The sequence below is a fragment of the Balearica regulorum genome, chromosome Z (genome assembly GCF_011004875.1).
Source record: "Balearica regulorum gibbericeps isolate bBalReg1 chromosome Z, bBalReg1.pri, whole genome shotgun sequence".
In the NCBI taxonomy this organism is placed as follows: Eukaryota; Metazoa; Chordata; class Aves; order Gruiformes; family Gruidae; genus Balearica; species Balearica regulorum.
In genome coordinates, this window is record NC_046220.1 from 77,379,383 (window position 1) to 77,404,052 (window position 24,670).

General features: G+C 41.2%; 1 protein-coding gene across 1 annotated transcript; it reads left to right on the top strand.

The window, feature by feature from the left end:
• The first annotated feature begins 52 nt into the window (after positions 1-52).
• DCAF12 (DDB1 and CUL4 associated factor 12) lies at positions 53-23,621 on the top strand. Its single transcript, XM_075739586.1, has 9 exons — positions 53-317; positions 1,141-1,395; positions 11,433-11,639; positions 12,915-12,975; positions 16,338-16,531; positions 17,614-17,679; positions 18,380-18,542; positions 22,390-22,574; positions 23,247-23,621. The coding sequence occupies exons 1-9, from the start codon at positions 237-239 to the stop codon at positions 23,403-23,405; spliced, it is 1,371 nt and encodes a 456-aa protein (XP_075595701.1). The 5' UTR covers positions 53-236; the 3' UTR covers positions 23,406-23,621.
• The last annotated feature ends 1,049 nt before the right edge of the window (positions 23,622-24,670 follow it).

Sequence of the window (24,670 nt, forward strand, 5' to 3'; positions counted from 1 at the left end):
CTGTCGGGCGGTGCGGAGGGAGCCGCCGCAAAGGTGCGACGCGACTGTCGTAAAAAAAAAAAAATCCGGGGAAAATGTCGTGAAGCGCGGTCGGCGGGGCCTGCGGTGGAGAGAGTGACCGGGCCCGGCTCACCGCAGTTATATGCCCCGTCCCCCGGCGGCCGCCTCTCCCTCCTGCTCCATGTGGGGCCCGGGCCGGGCTCTCGGCCTCTTCTCCTCTTCCTCCTCCTTCTACTATGGCTCGGAAAACAGTTAGCAGGAAGCGGAAAGCGGCGGCGGCTGCCGCCGCGGGGCCCGGGGGGCTCCAGGGAGAGCAGGTAGGCCGGGGAGGCGGGAGCGGGCTTGTGGCGGGGGGGGGGAAGGGGAAGTCCTTGTCCCCAGTGGGGGGGAGGAACGTGCCGGTGCCCGGAGGAAGGGGTGACCCTGACCGGGGGTTGCCGTGTCCCAGTACCCGGTTGGGGCGGGGAATGAGGGCGGGGAAGGGGGGCGGGGGGGTCCCGGTGCCTGGAGAAGGTGTCCGGGGCGGGGGGGGGGGGTGTGTGTGGGAGCAGTAGTCCTAGCCCCGGTGACGAGGGGTGGCGGTGCGATATAGTAGGCAGCTTCCCCCCCGGCTCCCTGCCCCGGTGGCTCTCCCGGGTTCCTGCTCTCGCCCGGCGCTGCCCCGTTGGGTTCAGCCGTTCGGCCCGTAACCGCCGGGTCCCCGCCGCCTCCGGGCAGAGCGATGCTGCGGTGCCACCCCTGGCTGGGTCGGAGGAGGGCGATGAACGACGCGGTCGGTATCGGGCGACCCCCGCGGTGTCACCCCCCAAACCTGCCGAGCGCACGGCGGGGGGCTGTCGGGGCTGCTCTCCTATATAAAGTGCTTGTCAGTTTCCTTTTGTTTCTTTAAGTATCGGGCGTCTCAACGGTGCCAAACTGTTGGGGACTGGCTTTAACATCACAGTGTTACTTCTTTAGCAAATATTTAATTTTATGTTGCTGAAGGCTGTGTCAGCATTTCTGAGTTATCTTCCTGTGCGGTATTCCATGGATAGTTTGGAAGACTTTAGTATTTTGCTGGGAATGTCTTTGAATTTAGAAGGGTCGTGTCTTAAGTTTGTTCTAGGTGCTTTACCTAATTTCCATGCTTCTTTTCTACAGTATGGCTGGGATCACTCTGTTCACAAAAGGAAAAGACTCCCTCCAGTGAAAAGGTCTTTGGTGTACTACCTGAAAGGTAGAGAAGTCAGGATGCAGAATGAGTCCAGCTATCACCGCTTGTTGCACGGATATGCAGCCCAGCAGCTTCCCAGCCTCCTGAAGGAGAGAGAATTTAACCTCGGAACTCTTAACAAAGTGTTTGCTTCCCAGTGGCTGAACCACCGGCAAGTGGTGTGTGGGACAAAATGCAACACAGTAAGTGCTACCTCTCTGTTTTTCTTTCCTCTGTGAGTTATTCCACTGATTACGGTGCATAGCATAATCAAAGCATGTAGGCTGCCAAGGAAAATATTAGTAAGTAATTAGGAGCAGAGTCAAAATCGCGCACAATTAATTTTGAATGAACGTAATGCTTAACGATGACCTGTTCTCATCTGAAAATACGGCACTGTGCAGATGGCTGCAAACCTGAATGCAAACCCTGTACCTCCATGTAGCATCTGTCTAATCCGCACAGAGCGATTTACATCTGTTTGTGGCATGGAGTGCAACAATGGGCTTGGATCTTTCTTCTTGTCCTGCAGATGGCAAATTAATGAACAGGGCTAGCTTTGCTAAATGGTAGCTGTCATACCTGGCAGAAGTTGCTAGTAAGACTTTTTAATTTTCATGCTCAGTCTTACATGGTTTGGTTTTATGTATGGTTCTGTGCTGATTATTTTGAAAAGTTGCTACAAAACTAAAACCTCTGGTTAAACTCCAGATATTTGTCAGAGTAGCTAGAAATGTTCCAAGCTTGAAAAATTAATTTCAGTCTGCAAGCTTATCCTTTGCTTGTTCACTTTGTGATTTTTTTCACTCTAAATTTGTTTTCAGTGTTCAGATAACTTCTTTTGTTTATGTACCTGTATATGCTTCATAAAAAGTTGAAGGCTCTTCAGACTCTTAAAGTGATGCTTTAGATTTGAAATACTACTGTGAATATTAAAATAATGTCCTGTGTGATTAATAAATGTGGAAAAACATACTTCCTAGGTAATACTCTGTTTGCTGGAGTTAGTAGCCCAACTTGGTTGGCTGAGGTTGCAGTTTCATATATGAAGTTCTGATAGAATTAGTGCAAAATTTGTTCTTTGCAAGTTGGTTAATGCTACAGAAATTAATTGAGCATTGTAAGAAATGTGTACAGATCAAGCAGCTCTTAAACCTCAAAGTATATCAGTTGGTGTGATTATTTCTTTGCCTCAAGAATTTTTTTGTGCCGAAGCTGTGCTCGATAGTCTGATCTGCGAGGGACAGTGGTATTTTTTTCTTTTCAGATGTTCTGTTATTATTTATAGTTACACAGCAGGAGGCTTTCATGCAGTAGCTCTTAAGAAGCATGTCCTAGCTGTATAAACAAAACAATCTTTTAACCAGAATAAGCTTGAAATAGAATCTTTCTGCCTTCTTTCTCCATGCGTGTTCATCGCCTCAGCTGGTCAGCAGCCAGCGCTGTTCATCGAACAGCTTATAGGAGACAAACTCCTACTGAAACACAAGCTCTCAAAAATCTTGCTTACTCTAGCAAGATGACTGCGTGTTTTATAGAGCTGCAACAATTTTGCTGTGTTCTGTAACTTCTGTAGTTCCGGCGTTGCTGCAACGATGATAAATGGGTAAGTGTATTGTTAAGGTAACCCTGCAGAAAATTGTTTGGGACCAAACAATCACGGAACTGAAGAGGGATTCAACAATATTATTGTCCCTGCTGCGTATGCTGCAACAAAGTGTATGCTTCCACAGCTAGACATAACGTTACAGTTGGACCTTGTCCTTTATTAAGCAAAGTACCATTATTACAAAAGAAGTCACTTCAGCATTGAGAAAAATTGTATATGAATTATGAATAATGCAAGACCTTTAGCTTGGTTGCTTTGTGTTCACATTTGAACAAGTAGAGCATTAAACTCTACACTCTAATTATGAGATTTTTCTCTCTCATCTCCTGAGTAAGCAACCTAATAAAGAAGAATTCCTTTGTCGATTCTCATATGGTGAAGTTGTGGCATTTAAGTTGGGAGTAAATCTAAACCAACTTGGTTGACTTTAATGGGTTTTGCTGCATTGGAGTTGCATGTAATTACAGTTAATGCAACAGAAAAATATAAACCATAGCAGTTATTTTAATCAAAGCTCATATGTGGCATTGAGAGCTTTTGGCATTTAATTTATAAATTGCCCTTGGCTATGCTGTGCCAGAAAGATTCACTATTTTTAATAACAAAACAAAAATACACTCTTGTCATAGAAGAGTAGGTTTGGTTTAAGTCACTTTATAGTACTAGTCACTATAAACGCTGAAGAGAATATGGAGCTCTCTGTCCATTGCTCATTTTTAATGAGTATTATAACTTGTTTAATTATTTGGGGTAACTTTTTATCCTTAAAAATATCCCTGGGTATGATAGTCCATATGAAATAACTTTATTGTTCTCCACTGGATCCTGGTGCTTACAGTTGGCCAACTGTAAATCAGACATTTGGGTCTCCTAAAGGTGGATGTGTTTTCTGATAGATTTAGGATTATGGGACCTATACAAGCATTCAGGTGTCTAAAAATTCAAACACAATCACCTGGGCTTTTCTGAGGGAGGATTCGTGTTTGCAAGAATCTCTTAGATGTTGTATGCAATGGGCTTGTTAATGTTTTTCAAATTCAAATGAGTGAGCAGGCAAACCTGTGAGAGGTGCAGACATTTTAAGGTGTGTCATGATGACATCTAAATTATGAAAGGCTGATACCTTGAAATCTCGGAAGATAACGTCTGTAATCAGCATCTTCTGTTCAAGCTTCCTGGAGAAACTTTGAGACTTAAGTAGGAAACAAGCTTATGTCACATGAAAACACTGAACACAAGACTGCTGTAGTTTTATTTATTTATTTATTTTTACTATTTCAGGAAATGACAAGGAATGAAGCATCTTCTAAAAAAGAAGTTCCAGTAATCAATTTGCAGCTTTGTTCCTTTAGTTATGTGTATGTGTTCAGGATATAATTCTTCTGATAATTGTGATGTTAAGGATGAAAAAATCCAAGATCTGTAAATCTTTCCCTAAATACAAGAAGCTGATTAGTTTCCAGTTGCTTGAGAATATAATTGCCTGTAATTGAATATTTTTGTTTGCTTTTTTTTCCCCAGGCAGATCTGATAGGTGTATTTGTGTTTAAAAACTTCCTTACCAAATGCTCTCTTCTGTTTTCTCAGGTGAATTTTCCAAGGCATGAATGGGTTGGTTTCTGAATGTTAGCTGATACCTCTTCGTTCTTTGATGGATTTATATCTTGCCTTGGATGCACTGCTGTAAATCACCAGCTCTTGTTTCTTCTTAGAGACTTTTAGTTTGTTCAGGGGATCCTGTGTCTGTTCTGTGCATCTTGTAGAATTATAACCTAGTCTTGTAGTCCTGGGGTTGTAGTGGTGAGAATGCAATGCAGTTACTCTTCTGTACACGAATATGGACTCTGTATGGGGAAAATGATTTACACTTGCTTTGCAAGTTAAGGTGTCTTCTGGCTTTGTGGATGTAATGAAAAATCAAGACGACTTCTCATTTCTGATCCCGGGGGGGAATGAGAAGTCGTGCTCTCGCAGTGTGCAACTCTACTCAAAGTCCACTGAGCAGTGACCGAAACTCAGTGTAAATAAATCTCTGATGCCTGTAACTGGTGCTTCCATTCACTTTTTTTTTCCAGTGGCTTGTGAGTAAATAGCCAGGTATTCCTTCTTGTCTCAAGAGTATTTGTTTTCTGTCAACTACATGTGATACCCATGTCTGTCTTCAGAGCGTATTAGTTTCCATGCCAGGTATAGTGTGGGTGGTAGAGATGCCCTTTAGCAGGCAAAGTCTCTCACTTCTCCATCTTTGCCATCTGTCGACATGTGTTAACTATCTGCCAACCTCCTGAAATTAAACACAGAGGGCAAGACAAAAATACAAACTGACGAGTGTGATTCTGGTAGTGAACAAATTTAATGACATCAAAGTGTGTGCCCATTAGCTAGTAGTGCTTCAGAGTTTCATAGCAAGGTGGAGTCCCTGACTGCATAGTCTTCTCTCTGGAAATGTGAATTCAGAGTCAGTCAACTGGCCAGCTGCGTTTACCGCTGCTCACTTCTCAGATGATTTCTTTATATTCTGGATAGTTTCTCTTTGAACCCTTTCAAGGAGGATGTGATGTGTAAGGCCATTGCCCACTTGCGTTGCCTGTAGTGCACAATCTGTGAGTAAGTTTTGTGGTAAGATTAATGCATGTTCTGATCTCCACTGGAAAGGAGACATACCAGTTTGATAGCTTAATCTTTAAAGAGTCCATGTTTCTTTGGGGCTTGGCATGTAGTAGTAAATCTGTATTGCCATAGAATGGAAGAACCTTACGCCAAGCATTTTATGAACCTGGAAAAGAGAGATGTTTACAATCTGAATAAAAGGCAAGACTGGGAACTAGGAAAATCAAACAGTGCTACTCAGTGTGACCAGCAGTGGTGTTGGTGTAGTGATAATGTAGGCATTGTCTTGCTTTTGTTGTTCTGTTAGCAAAAAACAAATTTGAAGAACAATGATGTAATTTTTGAGCTTGGCTGAGGTTGAAATTTTTGTGACCAGCTTCAGCTGATCTGGAGTTGTGCTGTTGCAGAATGGGATCTTCCTACCTGCTCATTCTTGCTGGCTTTGTGCGCTGGAAAATCAGCTGGATCAGCTTGCTGCTTTGTTTTCAGGTGAGTTTTCTTGTAGGGTTACTTTTCACTGAAGGTAGAGATATGATCCAGCTGACTTCACAGCTACCTGAGCACTAGATGCTGTCACAAGGGTGGTGAAACTGTTTGAGTGGGTGAGGCAGAAGCATGTGGATTCTCAAAGATTGGCTTAAGTCAATTGTGAAGCTTCATCGTGATTGATTCTCTCTTAGTGACTCTATTTTTAGCAAGGCAATGTGTTTACCTTGCGTTTCTTTCAAATGTTAGTATGAATGACAGAAATGTTCCTTATGAATTCTGAGAGTAGTATGCAAAGAGCTGGGGCACAGAACATATCGTGAGCACTTGTGTGAAGCATAAACAGTCTTTCATGTGTGTTCTTTGTGCATTGTGAATCTATGTCCATCCTGCTTGTATAATGAAAACATGCTGTAGCTCAAGGTGGTACCCTTTGGTTTTGTTCTGATTGATTTGTACAATCAACTAAAAGATAGTTCTGCCTATTCATCTGCTGTTCTGTTTGCAGGGGTGTTTTAGGTCTGTTTTTTAATCTTGCTATATAAAGTCAATGTTTTCAGTTAAAGATGCATGGGAAGGGCACTTATGTTTTATTGGTAACTTTGGTGGTTTGGTTTTTGTTGTTTGTTTGGGTTTTTTCTTTTTTTTCCCCTAAACTATGTCTGTGAAAGATAGGTCAAAAAATGGAGGTAGACTTGATAGAAGAGCCTGGCAAGATGTTCTCTTCTCAGTATTGTGTACAAGAGGAGGATGGATTTTACAGTTCAGATTCTGGTCCTTAGATACTCGATTCCCTGCAACAGTTTTACTTTTGGCAAATTGATTAATGAAGTTCCTTAGTCAATGAAGTGGAGAAATTTCTTGATTAACTTGTTCATAAGCAGTTTGAAAAGGCAACAACCACATCGTAATTGTAATTTGGTAAATTGAGCCATTTACCAAAATGACTTCTCACCACTTCTGCAAACTGAAAGAAAAATAAGCATACAACTAGCAATCTCATGGGTTGTGAAAAGTAGGGCCAGATCGTAAAGATTCATGGCTATCACAACTGTAGTGCCTAGCCATGCCTGTCTGCCTTGATCCTTGAGTGACAGCACTGTTAGAAGCTGTACATCTGAATTGCTTTTTAAAAAAAAAGAAGAGAAAAAAGAGGGAAAACGGATTTTTCTCTGTCATGTCATCCAGCCTGTTTCCTTGTTAGAATGAGGGTGGTGGTAAATAGCTCTTTCTTGAACTGGTAACCTGTCACAAGTGGGGTCCCCCAGGGATCAATACTGGGCCCAACAGTGTTTAATATCTTCATAAGTGATCTGGATGATGGGATCAAGTGTACTCTGATGAAGTTTATGGATGATACCAAACTGAGTGGAAGGGAGAGCCAGCCTGCAGGAAGACCTAGACAGGCTGGAAGAGTGGGCTAAGAAGAAGCTTATAAAGTTCATCGAGGACAGCTGTAAGGTCTTGTACCAGGGAGAACATAATCCAGGAGTGCAGCACAGACTGGGAGTCACCTGGGAGGCGAGAAGCTCTGTGGAAAGGGACTTGGGGGTCCTGGTGGACAACAAACTCAGTATGAGTGAACAGTGTGCTGCAGTGGCAAAGAAAGCCAACAGGGTGCTGGGTTGCATCAACAAGGGCATCACCAGCAGAGATAAAGAAGACGTTATCCCTCTCTACTCATTGCTTGTCAGGCCACACCTGGAATACCGTGTTCAGTTTCGGTGCCCACTGTACAAAAAAGATGTGGATAGGCTGGAGAGGGTCCAGAGGAGGGGCACCAGGATGATCAAAGGACTGGGAAGCCTGCCATGTGAGGAAAGGCTGAGAGAAGAGAGTTTGTTCAGCCTTGAGAAAACAAGGCTTAGAGGAGACTCATCACCATGTTCCAGTACTTAAAGGCTGGCTACATAGATGATGGAGAGTTCCTTTTTAAAAGGAGTCACATGGAAAAGAGGGATGCAAGTTAATCCTGGGGAGATTCTGACTGGACACAAAGAGGAAAATTAGCCATTGGAATAACCTGCCCAGAGAAGTGGTGGATTCTCCAACATTGGACACTTTTAAGATTCAGCTGGACAGGGCACTGGGCCATCTTATCTAAACGGTGCTTTTGGCTAGACGGAGCTTTTGCCAGGAAGGGTTGGACCAGATGATCCTTGAGGTCCCTTCCAACCTAGTATTCTATGATACTTGCAGAGAACATGATAGCTGACTCTGCTCCGTTTCTCACAGATGATGTGTGGTCCTTGAACTTCTGACAGATGGCCAAAGCGATCCTGGCTTGGTAAATCCTAGATGTCAAGTTATTTGGTGCGCTAATGTCTGACACACACGTTTTACTAACAGGAAGAACTGAATTATGTACAAAGCTTTAAAATCAAGGGACAGATATGCACAGGTCACTTTTTGGAGGTTGATGGGGGTTTACTACATCCAGGAAAAGTTTTTGTGGCTGGTTTTTAGTTTCTACATAATAAGTTGCTAGAAAAGAAGTTCTTATTCCTTCTTGAGATAAAGAAAAAATAAATGTATAGTTCAGCTATCAGGACTTTGTCAAGCCTTTTAGAGGCCAGGCTGCTTTGGAGTTATTTGCAGATGTAGCAAAGGTACCAGTTTGCTTGGAAGAAGTAGGCCGGTTCCTGGTTTTTCTTTTAATTTATGTCATTGTATGCTGCAGTTTTGGCTGCACTTGTTTAAAAGCAGTCAGATATTTTGTACTTTGTTTACTGTAGGGTCTTTAAAACTCTTAAAACGGATTCAAATTTTCTGCATTCTTAGCTGGGTACTTGTTTTTTTAATGTTTCTCCCTTTTTGTCTTTAGAAGTGTCTAACAGCTATTTGGCCTCTCTTGGCTTCTGTTTGCTGGATTTACAGGGACGATTTCATGGCAATCAGCAATGCAGCTTGCAAGTGTGAGCTTCTGGCTTCCTGACATGCCCTAGGTGATGCAAGAGTCCTAGCATACTCAGACACTGCTTGTTTATTTTATTTGAGGGAGGTGGTGATTGTTTTTAAACTACGCACAGTGTGCCAAGTTCCTTACCAAGCAAGCGGAGAAGTTATTGCTTAAAACTTAACAGCTGAAACTACAAAGCCAGTCCCATAAGTGTGCAAAGTTTCTTGCCTTAAGAGCAGTTGCTGTTCTGGTTACGGTAGTACTATGGAACTGAAAGAGAAAAGTGAAGAAATGACAAAACAGTTAAAGGGCTGATGATGGATTAGAGTGGGGCATGAGCAGGCGAAAGCACTCTAAGAAGCATGTCCTGTTACTGCTTCTGAGAATATCTTGCTTTGGAAACTTGTTACAGGAAAATGATGTTGAGGTTGAAGATCCAGGACAGAAATGTGAAGGTCTGATGCGTCAGCATGGTGTGTTCCCAAGTTCTTTATATTTTCAGCCCACTTAGTTCAGAGTTTAGCTAAAGGAATTTTGCATTAGAGTGAGTCTTTATTAACCTAGTATGTATGACAGTGATGTAATGGATCATATATAACAGATGTATAACAGTGATGGCAGACTGGAGAATGTGAAGGGTTTTTAATTTCAGTCCTTGTACCTGTTGAGATGCTCTTCGAAGTGTGAATCTCTTCCAGCGGAAGCACCATTTCCCTGAGTCCATGGGCATCCTGAGGTGTGGATGTTTTCCTAATCAGCACTTCTGGTGCCAGCTTTAGGACTTGCAGATGACACTTACAAACCTTAATTTGAGGTACTTAACTGTTGATTTTGGGATTGGGGTTGGGTTTTTTTTTTCACTAGTTGAAGGAGGATAGGGGAGGGAATTGGGGGTTTCTGCTGGAAGTAAATACTGAGGAGGAAAAGAAAATATGCACTCATAGAGGAAGGACAAGGGAGGATGAGAGGAGAGGGAATTACTGGTCCTGATCCTACAGTACAGGTGTTAATTTTCAGGGACATGGTTAGGGCAGAGGGGCTGCTGTACGTCATGTTTTTACCTGCTGTTTCAAGCAGTGAACTGCATTTTAAGGCTTGGGAGAAGGGAGGAGTGCCTCCCTCCTACTCAACTGCACTTCAGCTGTTGGCTGACCCTACACCTGCATGCAAAAAAAACCCCTAAACATGAAAATTCAGTCATGGTAGGAATAGTTATCTGTTTGTGCAAGACTGCTGCCTACAGAGGAAGATCATTTGCGGGTTGAAGGTGATGCATAATTCTAGAGTCAACACACAAATAGCAATGAATGGAGTTCACCTTTCTCTGTAGAATGACTTTAACATAACATACTTTATCAGGTTTTGATTTCACATTAATAATCTCCTAGTTCACTACATCAAGAATAATAGATATGCTGCTAAATTTTCTTGGTTTTTTTTCTATGAGAGTTCACCAAAAACAACTTGTATGTATAATGTCTCTCTGGGAGCCTCTGGATTTCTCTTCTCTCCTTTTAGAAATATCTGACAAAGGATTTCAGAACAATTTCCTTGAGGTGTGTATTTTTAAATTGCATTGAGTTTTCTCTTTTGTTGTTGTCTTCTCCATCTTCAGTTCAGTTCCAGAGGCTTTGAGACAATATTCTTTGGTTGTAGAAGGAACAAGCTTGAGGGGTGGGGGGGATGTGTGGAATTTAAATATAATCCTGGGCTGTGATCCTACATCACTTTCCTTAGTGCCAAATCAGCTTCATACCCTCCATTTCCTTGCTTCTTACTCATGTTCCCTCACAGGGTTTTGTCCCCTCTGTTACACCTATTTCATGTTAGTGCAGCTGTGCTCTGAACAACATCTGTGAAATGATCCAGCACAAGAGCCTCCCAAATGAAAGTGCACTTTGGCAGATGATGTAAACCTTTGTTCTGGTTTATGTTGTAATCCTATGGTTGTATATGTTTGAACTGACATAACTCTGGGTATGATGATGTCTGAGGAGTTGTAAGGCTTTATAACTGTGTTTGCTGCCAAGGGGATAGTGACGTTCAACTTCCAGTCTTTTTGCAGGATGAGGTGTGCAGCTAGATATCTTTTTTTAGATGTTTGCATTGGCAGTACTATATTAAGTTACTATTCTCTGTGTATCAGCAGAAAATAAACTCCAATTATATAAATTTATAGTGTCAGTTTGTCAAAGCCAAAACTTCACTGTAAGTATCTTATCTGGGAGGCAGGAGACTTATGCTAAGCCCCCTGGGGCTTACTGGCTGATTTGAGGTGTGTCTCTTTCTCACTGTTGTACAGGGAAACTGGAAAACAATATTGTTTTGTCATGTATTGAACAGGGAGAAGTTTTAGATTCAGGGGTTTTGTTAAATGGGAAACCTCCCATGACAAATTTCTCTCCTCTCTCTTCTATTGCTGTGAAAACCAAATGGAATGATTGAAATAAAATCCGCTGTAATTAAGTTAGTTTACTTGTTTTAGGAAGGAATTTATGCATTTTTTCAGCCACACTTGCAGTGTTTGTGGATTCCAACTTGAATGTCAATTCAAAATAAGGAGGATATTTGACCACCTTGTTTTTCTTACCTGTTTGATGATGACTTCCATCTCCCTTTTTTTTTTTTTTCCCCAGTTATTTGTAGTCGATGTCCAGACTGGTCAAATTACCAAGATTCCTATTCTGAAAGATCGTGAACCTGGCATGGTGAACCAGCAGGGATGTGGTATTCATGCCATTGAGCTCAACCCCTCGAGGACCCTTCTAGCTACAGGTGGAGACAACCCCAACAGTCTTGCAGTTTATCGTCTGCCTACACTTGATCCTGTCTGCGTGGGAGATGTAAGTGGTAGTATCGGGGGAAAGTTTACTCCATCACTTACAAGAATTACTACTTTAAAAGTGCGTAAGGTCAGAGCAAGGTCAAGATTTGGGAGTCCTGTAGTGGAGAGTGAATTTCTGGAAGCGTGAAAACTTCCCCAATTAAGTTGTCTTTTTTGGCAAGGTGTCTTAAATATGAGTGAGTACAGAAACATGTGAGGTGATTCTCAGGGTTCTGAGCCAAATTTCTTCTTCCTCACCCTCATTCAGGTCTACTTCAGATTACTTTTAAGCACTGAAAAATATAATAAAATCCTAAATGTTAAAGTCTAATTGTGGTGATGACCTCTGAAACTAGTTTTAGTGAAAAAGCTCTTTTGAGAAATTGAAAAGATGAGACAAGTTGTTCAAATTTTCCCCTTCTCCAGGGCAGTTTGTTTATGTATTGTTCCAGAGGCGGAACTTGACTTTGAGGATTAGTTTTAACCGAGTGGTTTATGGCAGTTTGATAGATTCTGGTACTGCTTATATTTCTCAAACATCATGAGGCCTTTTGAAAATAGCCAGTATTAAAAAAAAAAAAAAAAAAAAAAAGGCTGAAATGAGTATAGCAGTGTCCTGTAAGCACTTCTTTCTCATTTGTCCTCTTTGATTTAGGACTTCGCATAGGCGTTAGCTACAACAGCAGAGGTCAGGTCAGAGTTTCTGCAGTAGCAGATAACCAGCTGCAGAAAGGCTTGAGTGACGATTTGTATGACTTGCTATTCATTTGCATGCTGCTGTGACTTTGCAGCTTTTCAGACTGAACTAGAGCCTTATGGTCTTTTTTTTCCCCATAGGTTTCTCACCTGCTGAAGGAAAAGATTCTTGAAGTAATAGTCTTGAAAAATTAATCTGTAGATCATATATTGTAAACATAAGGTTTTGGTTACTTTTTATAGTAGGGATTGTCTTTTGAGGAAATAAAAGTATGTAGCTACTTTACAGAAGTAAATAATGCTGCTTTCGAAATGGAAAATCAAAGTCCTTAAAATTGAGATCAGTTCATTCTTGGTCAGAGACCTGTTTTTCCAGCACCTAATTGCTCTCTTTTAATTATATACTTCAAAAGAAAAAGAAAAAAAAAGGTTTTAATTGCTGTTAGGTACTTGATCTGCTACAGCTTGATACTGGAATCTATTTGTATGTTTTTAATGTAGGTCTGTCCTTATGTAGGTCTGTACTAAAAATCAAGCTGAAGAATAATTATCTCTAGAGTATATTGGCATGGAAAAAAACCTGTCTTTTTCCTTTTAGGATGGACATAAGGATTGGATATTTTCAATTGCATGGATCAGTGATACTATGGCTGTTTCTGGTAACGTCAAACTTTTCTTTTTGTTTTTTTTGCCTTTCCAGAATTTGATTCACATGGACAGCACTTAGTAGATCTTAGGGAAGCACCTTAATCAGGGCATTTGAAACCACTTGGACCTGCCTTATCTGTTGAAACCCTTCTTGGTCTTAGTACAGTGCTTTGTTTTATTTGTAGGGCCCTGGTCTAGGTTTGATTTTTCTAGTATCAAAGACAGTATTACTGTCTTTCTGGTCAATGTTGCTGTGAGAGGATTTCTGAACACAATGAATTACAGGGAGAGATTCCACAGAAGAAGAATAAATTCAAGAAGAGAGTTGGTTATCAGTTAATAACTTTGGAATACAGCAGAGCAGTATTGGTTTCTAAGACTAATTGATGAAAACTCAGTTTGTTTTGTGTGTGTATATAGAATCACAGAATGGTTTGGTTTGGAAGGGACCTTAAAGATCATCTCGTTCCAACCCCCCTGCCATGGGCAGGGATACCCTCCACTAGAACAGGTTGCCCAAAGCCTCATCCAACCTGGTCTTGAACACTTCCAGGGATGGGGCCTCCACAACCTTTCTGGGCAGCCTGTTCCAGTGCCTCACCACCCTCACAGTAAAAAATTTCTTTCTAACATCTAATCTAAATCGACCCTCCTTCAGCTTAAACCCATTACCCCTTGTCCTGTCACTACACTCCCTGATAAACAGTCCCTCTCCAGCTTTCCTGTAGGCCCCTTCAGGTACTGGAAAGCCACAATTAGATCTCCCTGGAGCCTTCTCTTCTCCAGGCTGAACAACCCCAACTCTCTCAGCCTGTCCTCATAGGAGAGGTGCTCCAGCCCTCTGAGAGCATGCGTGTGTATATGTATATACACATACACTGTGGCAGTTAATACTGAAGGGTGTAACAGAAAAGGTCAGTTACTGACTTTTTAGTAAATAGTTGCATCATCAGTGTAACTTCACAAAGTGTTACTTAGGTAAAGGCAGTAATACTAATATGGTATTGCATTTAGTAGTTTACTGTCTTTATGTGCTGACAGGGTCTAGTATTCTGTACAAGGAGGTGTCAAAATATCAGTGGCAGAAAAACATAAGTAACCTGTAAAAATCAAATATTTGAATTGTTAGTTAAGTAAGATTTCTTTTTTCCAAAAACCAAAAAGCTAATCTTGGAATTTGATTTTGAATTTAATATAGAACTTCATCCTTGCAAGTCTCCAACCCATATATCTGCATTAATAGGAAAAGAGGAATTCCATAAATGGAATAGAGGCACACCATGTGAGACTGAATGTGTTGCTCTCGGTGTTTTCTGGGCGCACAAGAGCAGAGGTGTGAGTAGAGGACTGCCATGTCCTCTGATGTATGATGCTTACAGCAGGATGTAGTTCTAGTCTCCAGACCTGAGACAGCAGGGGAAATTCATTGAAAGCAATTAGCAAGTCTGATTGCTAAACTGAATTCTTCAGAACTTCCCTGATGATTCCAATCAAGAGAAAACAGAGACAACTAACTTCTGACTTTTTTTAATCTTGCAGATTTCAATTACATCTGTATCTGTAAGTGTGGAGCAGAAATATTTGAACTCCAAACACTGAGGATAAAGCAAATACCTTTATCAGAATTAAGAAACTAAATGCAAATTTTTTATGACTTTCTTGGGGCAGGTCAAATGCCATAGGAAGAAAAAAGGGCATTTGGTCCCATGGCAGATCACACCTATCACATAGCCTGAGGTTTCAGATTTGACAGTATATTTTCTCACTGCCATCAACGCTGTTGAGAAAGTACAAAGAGGACCAGGGGCTTCATTATTCCTCTTGCTTGTGTTAACTTCAACATGAACAAGGCAAGGCTCTGCTTGTAAAACCTTCAGCAATGTATTTCACTAGTCCATAAGTATAAAATTAAACTTTTGACTAAGCAGCCATAGTGATGGAGAATCTGTCAGTCCACTCAATAGTAGTGGCTGGACAAAAACATTTCCATGGCAAAAGCTTCAGATGGGATGAATAATTCCTAGGAGACCATGAGCCTAGGGTAACAAATGATACTGCCTTTGGCTTCATGGCTAACCAGTTGAACAACATACACTGACTTTTTCTCCTGGTAGGGCTATTAAAAGGGACAGCATCCTTCTGAAGTATGTAAAGATGTTTAGAAATTCTACAGCTGAGTGTTCAGCCTCCATAACAAACAGGATTAGGTGCCATTAAAAACCATCAGCATGTAAATTGCCTGGCAGGATGTAGTGTCACGTGCTGTCTGCTGCTATGCAAGTGCCATTAGGAAACTCCTTTTGTCTTTGGCTGCAGTAGGCAAATGACTGAACCCATTTGTGAGGGGGCAAAGCCATCTATGCTGTGCTGGACCACTCATATTGCAACAAGATGTTTTGCTTAACTGTCTTTGCAGCTTATTCTGTATGATGTACCAAAGACTATAAATTTAGTAGTCTGATGTAGATATTTAGTTTTTTCTGGCATCTTCAAGATGTGAAATATTTCTTATGCATTCCTTGTGAGAGAAGGAGGGATGAGTTTTTCCGCATTGTGTAGGGAACAAATTGAGGTACATGTCAAATCTGTCAGAGCTTAGATGGACCTGAGTTGCCTAAACACCAGAAGGATGGATATAAGTCCTTGGATTAAGCCTGTCTTGATCTACGAACCAAAGACATCCAGCTTTCTTCGTTCAGTATTGCTCTTACAGGTTCATATTTTGGATTAATATATTCAAATTCAGTAGAAAAATAAAATGAGTTCTTGCTTGTTCAGCCTCAGTTCCTGTGTTATGTTCTTTAAACAAAAGGTTGCGTGGGCTTAAGGAAAATAATTTTAAAAGTAGATTTGATACAAATTGGTACAAATTGCAGTTTGAAATGTGTGTGTATATATCCATAAGTGTACTGGAAGAAATCAAATGAACCCAAATTGGCATAAACCCAACTGGGTTTTCTTTGAGGTTTTTATATTGGCTTAACAGACTGTCAATCTTAGGCCTTGGTAAAGGTTGAATGCATAGGCTGTTCAATCACCTTTGAGTTTATTCTACATGTGAATCTTTAATGGTGACTGTTGTACAGGATTGTGTTTTTTGATGCATGCTAATGAATTTGAAAACAGATTAAGTGATATAGCTGCTTGGAAACCATGTAGACTAATCAGTTGACAATGAGTTCACAATGTTATGAACTTTATAGCTCAGTAAAATCATGTTTTTGTTAATATATAGGCATCAACAGTGTGTTCAGTTAGATTAAGTTAATAGTGTCTTATATTTCTTACAGAACATATTGTTTATATTCCTTTTTTTAAAAGGGGAGTTATGTATATGTGAAATGGACTATTTATTTATGGACTGTTTATTCAGGTTCCCGGGATGGTTCGATGGGTCTCTGGGAAGTCACGGAGGATGTGTTGTCCAAAAGCGATACCAGGCATAATCTCTCTCAAGTTCCTGTCTATGCCCACATAACACACAGCGTTCTGAAGGATATCCCCAAGGAGAACACCAATCCTGACAACTGCAAAGTCCGAGCACTGGCTTTCAACAATAAGAACAAGGTCAATAAGATAAGCAAGACAGTTGAGAAGTCCTAAAACTGTCCATGTTTATTAGAAAAAGAAAAAAGTAATCTAAATCAGAAATACTGGAGAAGCAACCTAGTATTTTTTCCCCTGATCCTTTTTCATCCTTCTCATGTGAGATGGTCATCTTTACCTGCTGTGTCTGCTTCTACCCCAAGTGAACAGAGAAGTCCAGTAGAAAAAAAAAATCATCATTTTCAGAAGGAACAGTTTTCCTGTGGGTTTGATTTTACACTTGCACCCTCAGAAGGAGGGAGGGAATGTTTACAAGAAGCACATAAAGCACCAAAACTTGAATCCCACTCTGGAATGCTCTTGCTGCTTTCCTTCCCCTTTCATGAAGACCAGCTAACATTCAGTTAGTTCCTGTTCTGATGGCTGAATTGCTCAGCAAGTGAGGTGACTGACACATGGGGCAGGCACCAGTGCTTGTTTTGGTGTTATTTTGTTGACATTGGACAAACAGTAAATGTTAACCTCCCCCACACCAATCTCTTGTTATCACTAAAGATGAATTGTAGTGGGGCAAGTGGGAGCAGCAATTCATCCTCCACTACTTTTTCTTTTTGCTCTCAAAGAACAGAGAATGACTGAAGTGAAGGCAGGTGTGCTCTGAGAAACACTGTGATCTTGCTGGCTATATTTTTCACAATAGCTGTTAATTACTCCTCTGTGATGGAGACTTCATATAGCTTTTTCAGTAGTGGTACCTGGAAAGAAATGTTTGTTTCAGGGTCAGATTTAGCGTGGGAGCTGCTGAAGAGAATTGTCAACTGTAGTTTGTACTGTCTAATAATTCATTATTTGATTGTCTAAGATCTATACTTTTGAAAGTTAATTTTTGTTATTTACTGCTTTATTAATTCTTATTCTACCTGACACCTTTGTGCTGTATTGCGTTCTATAAAGATCAGTATAAAATGAAAATTTTTCTTGATAAGCATGTACAGGATTACGGATGAGTTCAATCCAGAGTATGCAGCCTGCCTAGTAGAGTGTGAGAGTTTCTAGGAACATCTGTAATGCAGAAACTAAGTCTCTTACTGTTTTTCTTATAGGAGTTGGGAGCTGTGTCCCTGGATGGGTATTTTCATCTTTGGAAAGCAGAGCACACACTATCAAAGGTGCTTTTCTGTTTGTTGGTGTAAAATTTCAAAAATTGCTTAGCAGTTAAGGCTGTTTGCTATTCTTCATCTCCTTTAAATGCTTGAAGAAAGAGCAGCAATGTCTGCAAAACACTTAGAAGCTTTACGTAAAATGAAGTGTCCTAAAAATTAGAACCTGGGGAGAGAAACTGCCCACTCCCCTTATATTGGAGGGTGGGAAGTGCTCTTAACCTTATGGTCAGCTGGGTCAGCTGAAGTGAATGGTTCTACACAGTATGATGGATACTTGATTAGCAGTGTTCATAAAGGAGGTTGCACTTATTTAAGTAATTGCAGATCAAACCCAGACATATCTGTGCCAGTGTATGAGGTAAGCTTTTTTCAGCTGAGAGCTGATGTCTGTGTACACCTGCTGAAGAAATAACAGCAGCTTAGAGTTAAAACAATTTGCCAAAATGTTCATTGCTCTTTGCATAATACTTGGCTTCAGCCTTTATAAATCTCAGTTTGGTTCAGATAAGGCATCCCATCTTCAGGGTTTTTTCTCTGCATCAGGTTGTTGCTTTTCTCTTAAAGTTCTATTTTTGTAGTGACCTTATTTTCTATCTGCATTTTGTTTTTTTCACTGCAACTTCCTTGAACATAGCTTACAGAATTGTTCTATTAACATCTTACTCTTTTCTCATAATGGATTGATTTTTATTTCTTTTGTTTCCAGTTACTTTCCACAAAGTTGCCATACTGCAGGGAGAATGTGTGTTTGGCTTACGGTCAGGAGTGGTCAGTCTATGCAGTAGGATCACAGGCACACGTCTCCTTTCTGGATCCCAGGCAGCCTTCTCACAATGTTAAATCCGTCTGTTCCAAAGAACGAGGCAGTGGTAAGAAACTTGTCAAAGGATGCTTCAAATACTGTGCTTGCAGAAGTAGCTATTAAGACTGCAGTAAGATAAGCTTTTAATAAATAGGAAGGGGTTTTCATGTGATAGACTAAATCACTAATAGCATATGTAGGTTTTGCTTTTATGACCGTATTCTTTGAGCAACCAACAAACCTAACTTAAAAGCTACTCTGAAATCTGATGATAGACAAGATTAGTGCTTTTATGATCAACTAAATTGTACGCCATCCAAATATTACTGAACTTTTAAATGAGTGCGTTTTATTTCTGCTTATTTTTTTTTACTGTGTCTTACTCTGTTTTACTTCATCTCAAAGCAAATCCAGTCTCCGTACTGCTATTAATACTGTCTATCTTGCATTTTTCTCTGGATGTTGTCTGCTCTGTGCAGACAACATTGGAAGTCTGTGGTGTGACTGAATGCCTGCTTTTGTAATTTTAAAGCCATGAGTGAGACTCCTAATTTTCAATGTGTATTTATTTGCTTTAAATATACAAAAGCTCACTGTTTTTAAAAAAAAAATATTGCAGATTTGAGAGCTGTTTTCCTTTTCTGATGTGGATGCAGTATGTCTAATTGAACCTTATACCAGGGCCAAGTGTGAGGGCTTACAGGGTGCATGGTCCTATAAGCTTCTTCCCATACCCTTTATTTTCAAGTATGAGAAGGCACTGTGCTGTGATGCCCATTTTAAACCATATTAATCCCAGACTAGTAAGTTGCAGTCCTTATTTAGCTTGGCTCTAGGCATCATCTCTTCATTGAGCAAGTTATCAGAAGAGAATGCATGTAGGCAAGGATTAAGAAAGTTTTATTTATGTGGTTACTGGAGTTTGGATAATGCTGTCTAGATAAATGTCAGGGGCTGCTTCTTTCAGATACAGGAGAAATTTCTATGAGTAAAGGTGCTTCACCAGCTTGTGTTGTCACCTCAACATCTTACCAGCAGTGGCCCTTGTCCTGACCTGCTGTCAGTGAGGGCTCTGTGGAGGTCCCAACACTCACCCTTCAGTATCAAAGGGAAGGAATACCAAGATATTGGAGTGTGGTGCCCAGTGGTGGCTGGTGGCTGAAAGCTGCTGCCATGACTATGTGATCATCCCTGCTGGGGGGATGATCTATGTGTAGGTACTATCTCTGGCGCATGTCCAGTTCATGTCTGGAGAAAGCCTTTGTTCTGTGCTGTTTTCTGTTCTGCATAGTAGGCACGCAGATCTTTGGGGCTTTTTGGTTGTTTTGGGGTTTTTTTTGGCGTGGTGGTGGAGGCCCAAGATACTGAGTGTTTCGACTTTCCATTGATCTTACTGGGACTTGGAGTGGTGCAGCACCTCAAGGAAGTAGGCTGTTTATTGATTTGCGGACCAAAATCTGGGTTGACTTTTAAGTGCTTTGATGCATTACCTGAATGTGCTTTCAGCTTCCAAATGCACCTGCTGAACATGGTATGTCCACATGAACTGCAGATCATTAGTATATTAAAAAAAAGCAGGTCAGAGAAAAGTTGTCTCTTATTAAGGTTGGAAGTGGGGCTGGTTTTTACCCAGTGTAACTATGTCTGCTCTACATGAGACAGTAGCTAATGCTTTTTAATGCATCTTGTAAGTGTTGCTTTTATTAGCAGCTGTACAGGACCAGGACTCTAGCTCTTAATCTGCGAGAGCAATTGCTTTCTGCTGGGCTGGCGTGCAGTGCAGTGTCGTGTGGCCTTGACTTTATATCCTGAAGGCAGCAATGTTAACGTGGACAGAACTTGTGCAGCACGGACTCTGTGTCTACTCTGTGTAGGACACACTACTGTGTCTTCATTTGCTTCTGGGATATGTAGAGCCTCCCTGCCTCTCAGGACTAAGACTCAACTTACTGATCCAAATAGTTCAGCTCCACAGGTGATAGAGTGCTGGCAATGTAGGAGAGCTTACTGTGATCAGTCCTAGGGACAGGCTGTGCTTTTAGTTTGATGGGAATGATTAATCTGAGGTACTTCAACCCCTTAGGAGACAATTTGAAGTGCTGTTCTTGACAGCCATTTCTAAACATCCTCTAAGTAGCGGGTACATCACTGATTCCTTTAGTTAATTTGTTTTAGTAGAGAAAGATTCACAGTTGTTTGGCATTTCATCTTTTTTTTTTAATTAACAAAAGTATATACCATCTGCTTTAATACTCCATCATCTGTTTCTGTTGAGTGCTCCAAAAGGGCACTTTTGGAGCAAAGAGAAAGGCACAATAGGGGACCTCCTATCCAAGTGACTGTTCTTACTGATTGCAGAGGGCTTAAAGCTTTCTGCATGTATTTGCCAGAGCCAGGCCCTTATAATGGAAGTGGGGAGGGGGAAGATATCTCCAGCTTACTCAGATGCATTTGTAGTTCTCTGCATTAAAGTGGAGACTCTCATACGAATCTGGTAAATCTAATTCAGCAGGTGTGAGACTTGCACAGTGGTTGCCCGCCTGTTAAGCCTGCAGCCAAGGCTTTGCCTCACATCTGGAGCACAACAATGTGGCCTTGCCTGTCCTAAGTATGTGTCACAGGTGCTGGTGGCTGTGGATGTAACATCAGGTTGCGGAGGTGGTAGGATGAGGATGTGTTTCTAGTTAGGACTCTGTACAAAGGGGAAGGGGAAACTCCCTGGCTGCATCCGCACCTCTCAGATGTCTGCTGTCGTGTGCCCTGCTGGGTGTATTCCAGTGTCTTACAAGTTTTGTGACGTTCAGTCCCACTTGGTACGTTGACAGCAGTTGGCACGTGGATGTAGCTGGCTTCGCTCTCTTAGCCTCCTGTTTGAGTGCTTGTTTAGGCTGTAATACAGTGGTACTTTTAAGAGGGCTTAAAAAGCTCTAGAGCTTATAACCTGGTATCATGTTGTGGCAGGGTTTAATTGGCGTAGAGGAGTTGTTTTTGCACAGTCAATAGAGGTGAATGACAGGACACGTTACAAATTCCTAGAATGTCCCCAAGACTTTTTCCAAGGGATCTTTGTTTAGCTGAAACTTAAGATTTAGATTTTGTGAAAACAAAATGTACTCGTACTCAATCTAATGGCATAACTGAATCGTGCTAGAATGTTTTATTTGGACTGGAAACTTACTGTAGCTTCCTGTCTCCTGATGTAACATGATGTTGCTTAGGTAGTAGGATTCCAAGTCTGTTTTCATTGCTGGGTGAAGTGCTAAAAGTGCCAGCTACAAACAATCAGGCATGCTTGTATGAGAATATTTGCGTGGGGATAGCTTAAAAATTATTTAAGAGCCCGATCTATCTTAGCAGTGAAGTGACTAGTGATTATGGTTGTACTTGCTTACAGCTTGCCTGTTGATCAGCAAAATGCGCTTGGTGGCAGCTGGGACAATAACTTTTCTTGCATGGTTGCTTATCACAGCTTGGCAGGTAGCTAGATAGGGTGTGAGCTCATGGGGAAACCAGTGTGATGTTCTTTCCTCTGTCTGCTGCCACATACTCGTTTGTGTTGTGTTCACGTCGAGGCTTACGGCAGACAGAACAAAGCTGCTCCCTGATCCTAAATGGCTTATGATATTTGCTTATCTGGTGGAGCTGGGGCCTGCTGAGAATGAAGGTTCTTGCTATGCACCATCAGTGTAGCTGATGGCCTCAGAGGAGAAAGGAAATAGTATATGTAATTGAAGCTGCTGTTTCAATAGCATCAATGGGATTTATCTGCACTGCTCCATAGCAGTGGGGAAACTTAAGTGTTATGGAGAATACCAGTAGGTAGTTCCTCTTAAAGAAAATATTAAATACTGGCACTGCAGAGCCAAAGTGTCCATCTTCCTTACTGCTTGGTATGTCTCTTCTCTGTTTGACAGGTATTCGATCGGTGAGCTTCTACGAGCACATCATCACAGTGGGAACAGGGCAAGGTTCCTTACTGTTTTACGATATCAGAGCCCAGAGGTTCCTGGATGAAAAGCCCCCACGTGCCTGCCATGGACAGAAGCAGAAATTAGGAGGAAGTGAAATTTTGAAGTTGAGTACTGGGAAAGGCTGGCTGGTGAGTAGCTTGTAGCTTGTAAGGAGAACCTTACACTGGAGTGCCGTAGGGCTTGAGAACCAGTTCTTTTTATAGTAATGGGAGCTACTCTATGAAATGTGTCCCAGCAAAACAGTGATGATGTAACCGATAAATGTAATCATGAAAAGCAAGAAGTGCTGCAGAATTCCTTTCTACAAAAGATTTATGAAAGAGCATTGAAGGTTTTATATCTTTATTTTTGAATGTAATCTAGCTTCTAGTTTTCAGAACCTCAAACACAGAATACGTTGTTTTCCTTTAAAACTGTACTACTCTGTGGTACTCGAAGTGAGAGGTTTAATTTAATTGTGTGCAATTTTAGAAACTGTGGCTTCCTGAGGTAATGCCATGGCAGACACTTGAGTTCAATTTCCTGTATGTTATGATAAAGCAGTTAATGGCTTTGTCTAACTTCTCTCCATTATCTTTTTTATCATCAAGATGTAACTTTAAAAACTAATGAAACCTGATACCTTCCCTGCCCTTCACCTTCCCCACTCCAATGTTTGGCCCAAATGTCCTCAGAAAAAGCTTCAGGGAGTATTAACAGAAAAGATCCCTTTTTAGGCTCTGGAAGCTACCTTCTGCTTTTGTGCAACAAGGTTTTGGGTTTGTCCAGCAACAATAACAATCTAAACTTTCCTTTAACAGAATCATGATGAAACCTGGAGGAATTATTTTTCTGACATAAATTTCTTCCCAAATGCTGTTTACACCCACTGCTACGACTCGTCTGGAACGAAACTCTTTGTGGCAGGAGGCCCCCTTCCATCAGGACTTCACGGGAATTACGCTGGTCTCTGGAGCTAATGATAACTCTGTATAAATGCTGATCTTTACACAGATTTCCACTTTTCTTTTCCTTTTTTAAAGAACAAAATTGTGTGATGCCATTGATTTCTCATTTAAATGCAAGTTATTTTATGGCAGTTTTCTGTTGGCCTCCCAACAGTTTTGTACATCTTTTTGAACCAGTTTTTTTGCTTTAACCTCCTTGATCCTTTATGTGAAGGGTTTTTGAAATCCCTTTTTATTGTATTTACTCTAAATGACTCTTCCCCATGTTTAGGCTGTCTTGGCCATGTGCCCCCTCCCCTACTTTGCTGTGAGGTAGGATTCCTTTCTTATAGAGTGGTTGCTCCTGGGCTTTCTGTGAAAGTCTAGGGGCTGCGTGTGTGCAGGTACTTTGTGTCAGTTACGTTACCTGGAGTGAGGACTACTTGTAATTAAAAATTATTAAAAAAATATTTATAAGAGATAAGCTACTACTTTATCTGCAGAGCCTGACCCTGGCCTGGGTTGATCTTATTTTTTAAAAGTACAAGTCTAATGACGCTGTTTATACATAGAGGAATACGGAAATGTTAAGCTGTACTCATTGGAGCCCGGGGATGGATTACCCAGGGGTATGGCCTATCAAGCTCAAACTGCAGAACTACAAGAGTTATCGAAAGTGTATTTCTATTGGAATTGTAGTTTTCAGGTGTGCCAGGAGCAAAAATTGATCTACTGTTTCTTCTCTGCCTGTCCCAGGTATTAGCTTGCACGACTGGAGTTTGCATAGGCTATTCTGCAGCGTGGCCATTGCAGGGTGACATTACATCGAAGTCCTGCAGAGGTGCTGACAGGAAATGGGGGGGTAGGGATGTGAATGTTCTTTGTAATTCAAAATGAACTACATCTGTCCATTTTCCAGACAAGCCCAGGTTCCTGAGTATGCTGCTGTGGTAGCTCATGGGTTCTTCATAAACTGTCTAAAACCCAGGACCCTTTTGTCACAGGTTGTGGAGACTTTTCCCATTTTAGCTGTTCTGATTAGACATCTCCTCTAATAAGCCAATGGAATAAATAAATTGGTTTTTTTCCTCCAAAGTTGAAGAGTGCATCTTGGACTTGTTTAATGCTCGCTGTTAGCTCACATTGCGCTAGCATCTGCTGTCATCCTGCTTGCTATAGGAGATGCTCAGTCTTTCCCCAAATACCCTGCAGCCTTCTCTATTTAAACTCCCTCAAACGTCATGTGGGACTGGATGGGGAGCACAGGTCCAATGCTCTTCAGGTCCATCCATGAAGCG

Excerpts from the sequence above, each read along its gene's own strand:
- DCAF12 (XM_075739586.1), top strand. The coding sequence starts at position 237 with ATGGCTCGGAAAACAGTTAGCAGGAAGCGGAAAGCGGCGGCGGCTGCC. Across the intron at positions 16,532-17,613 it reads CTTTCAACAATAAGAACAAG|GAGTTGGGAGCTGTGTCCCT; the intron begins GTCAATAAGATA and ends TTTTTCTTATAG. Across the intron at positions 18,543-22,389 it reads TTCCAAAGAACGAGGCAGTG|GTATTCGATCGGTGAGCTTC; the intron begins GTAAGAAACTTG and ends TCTGTTTGACAG.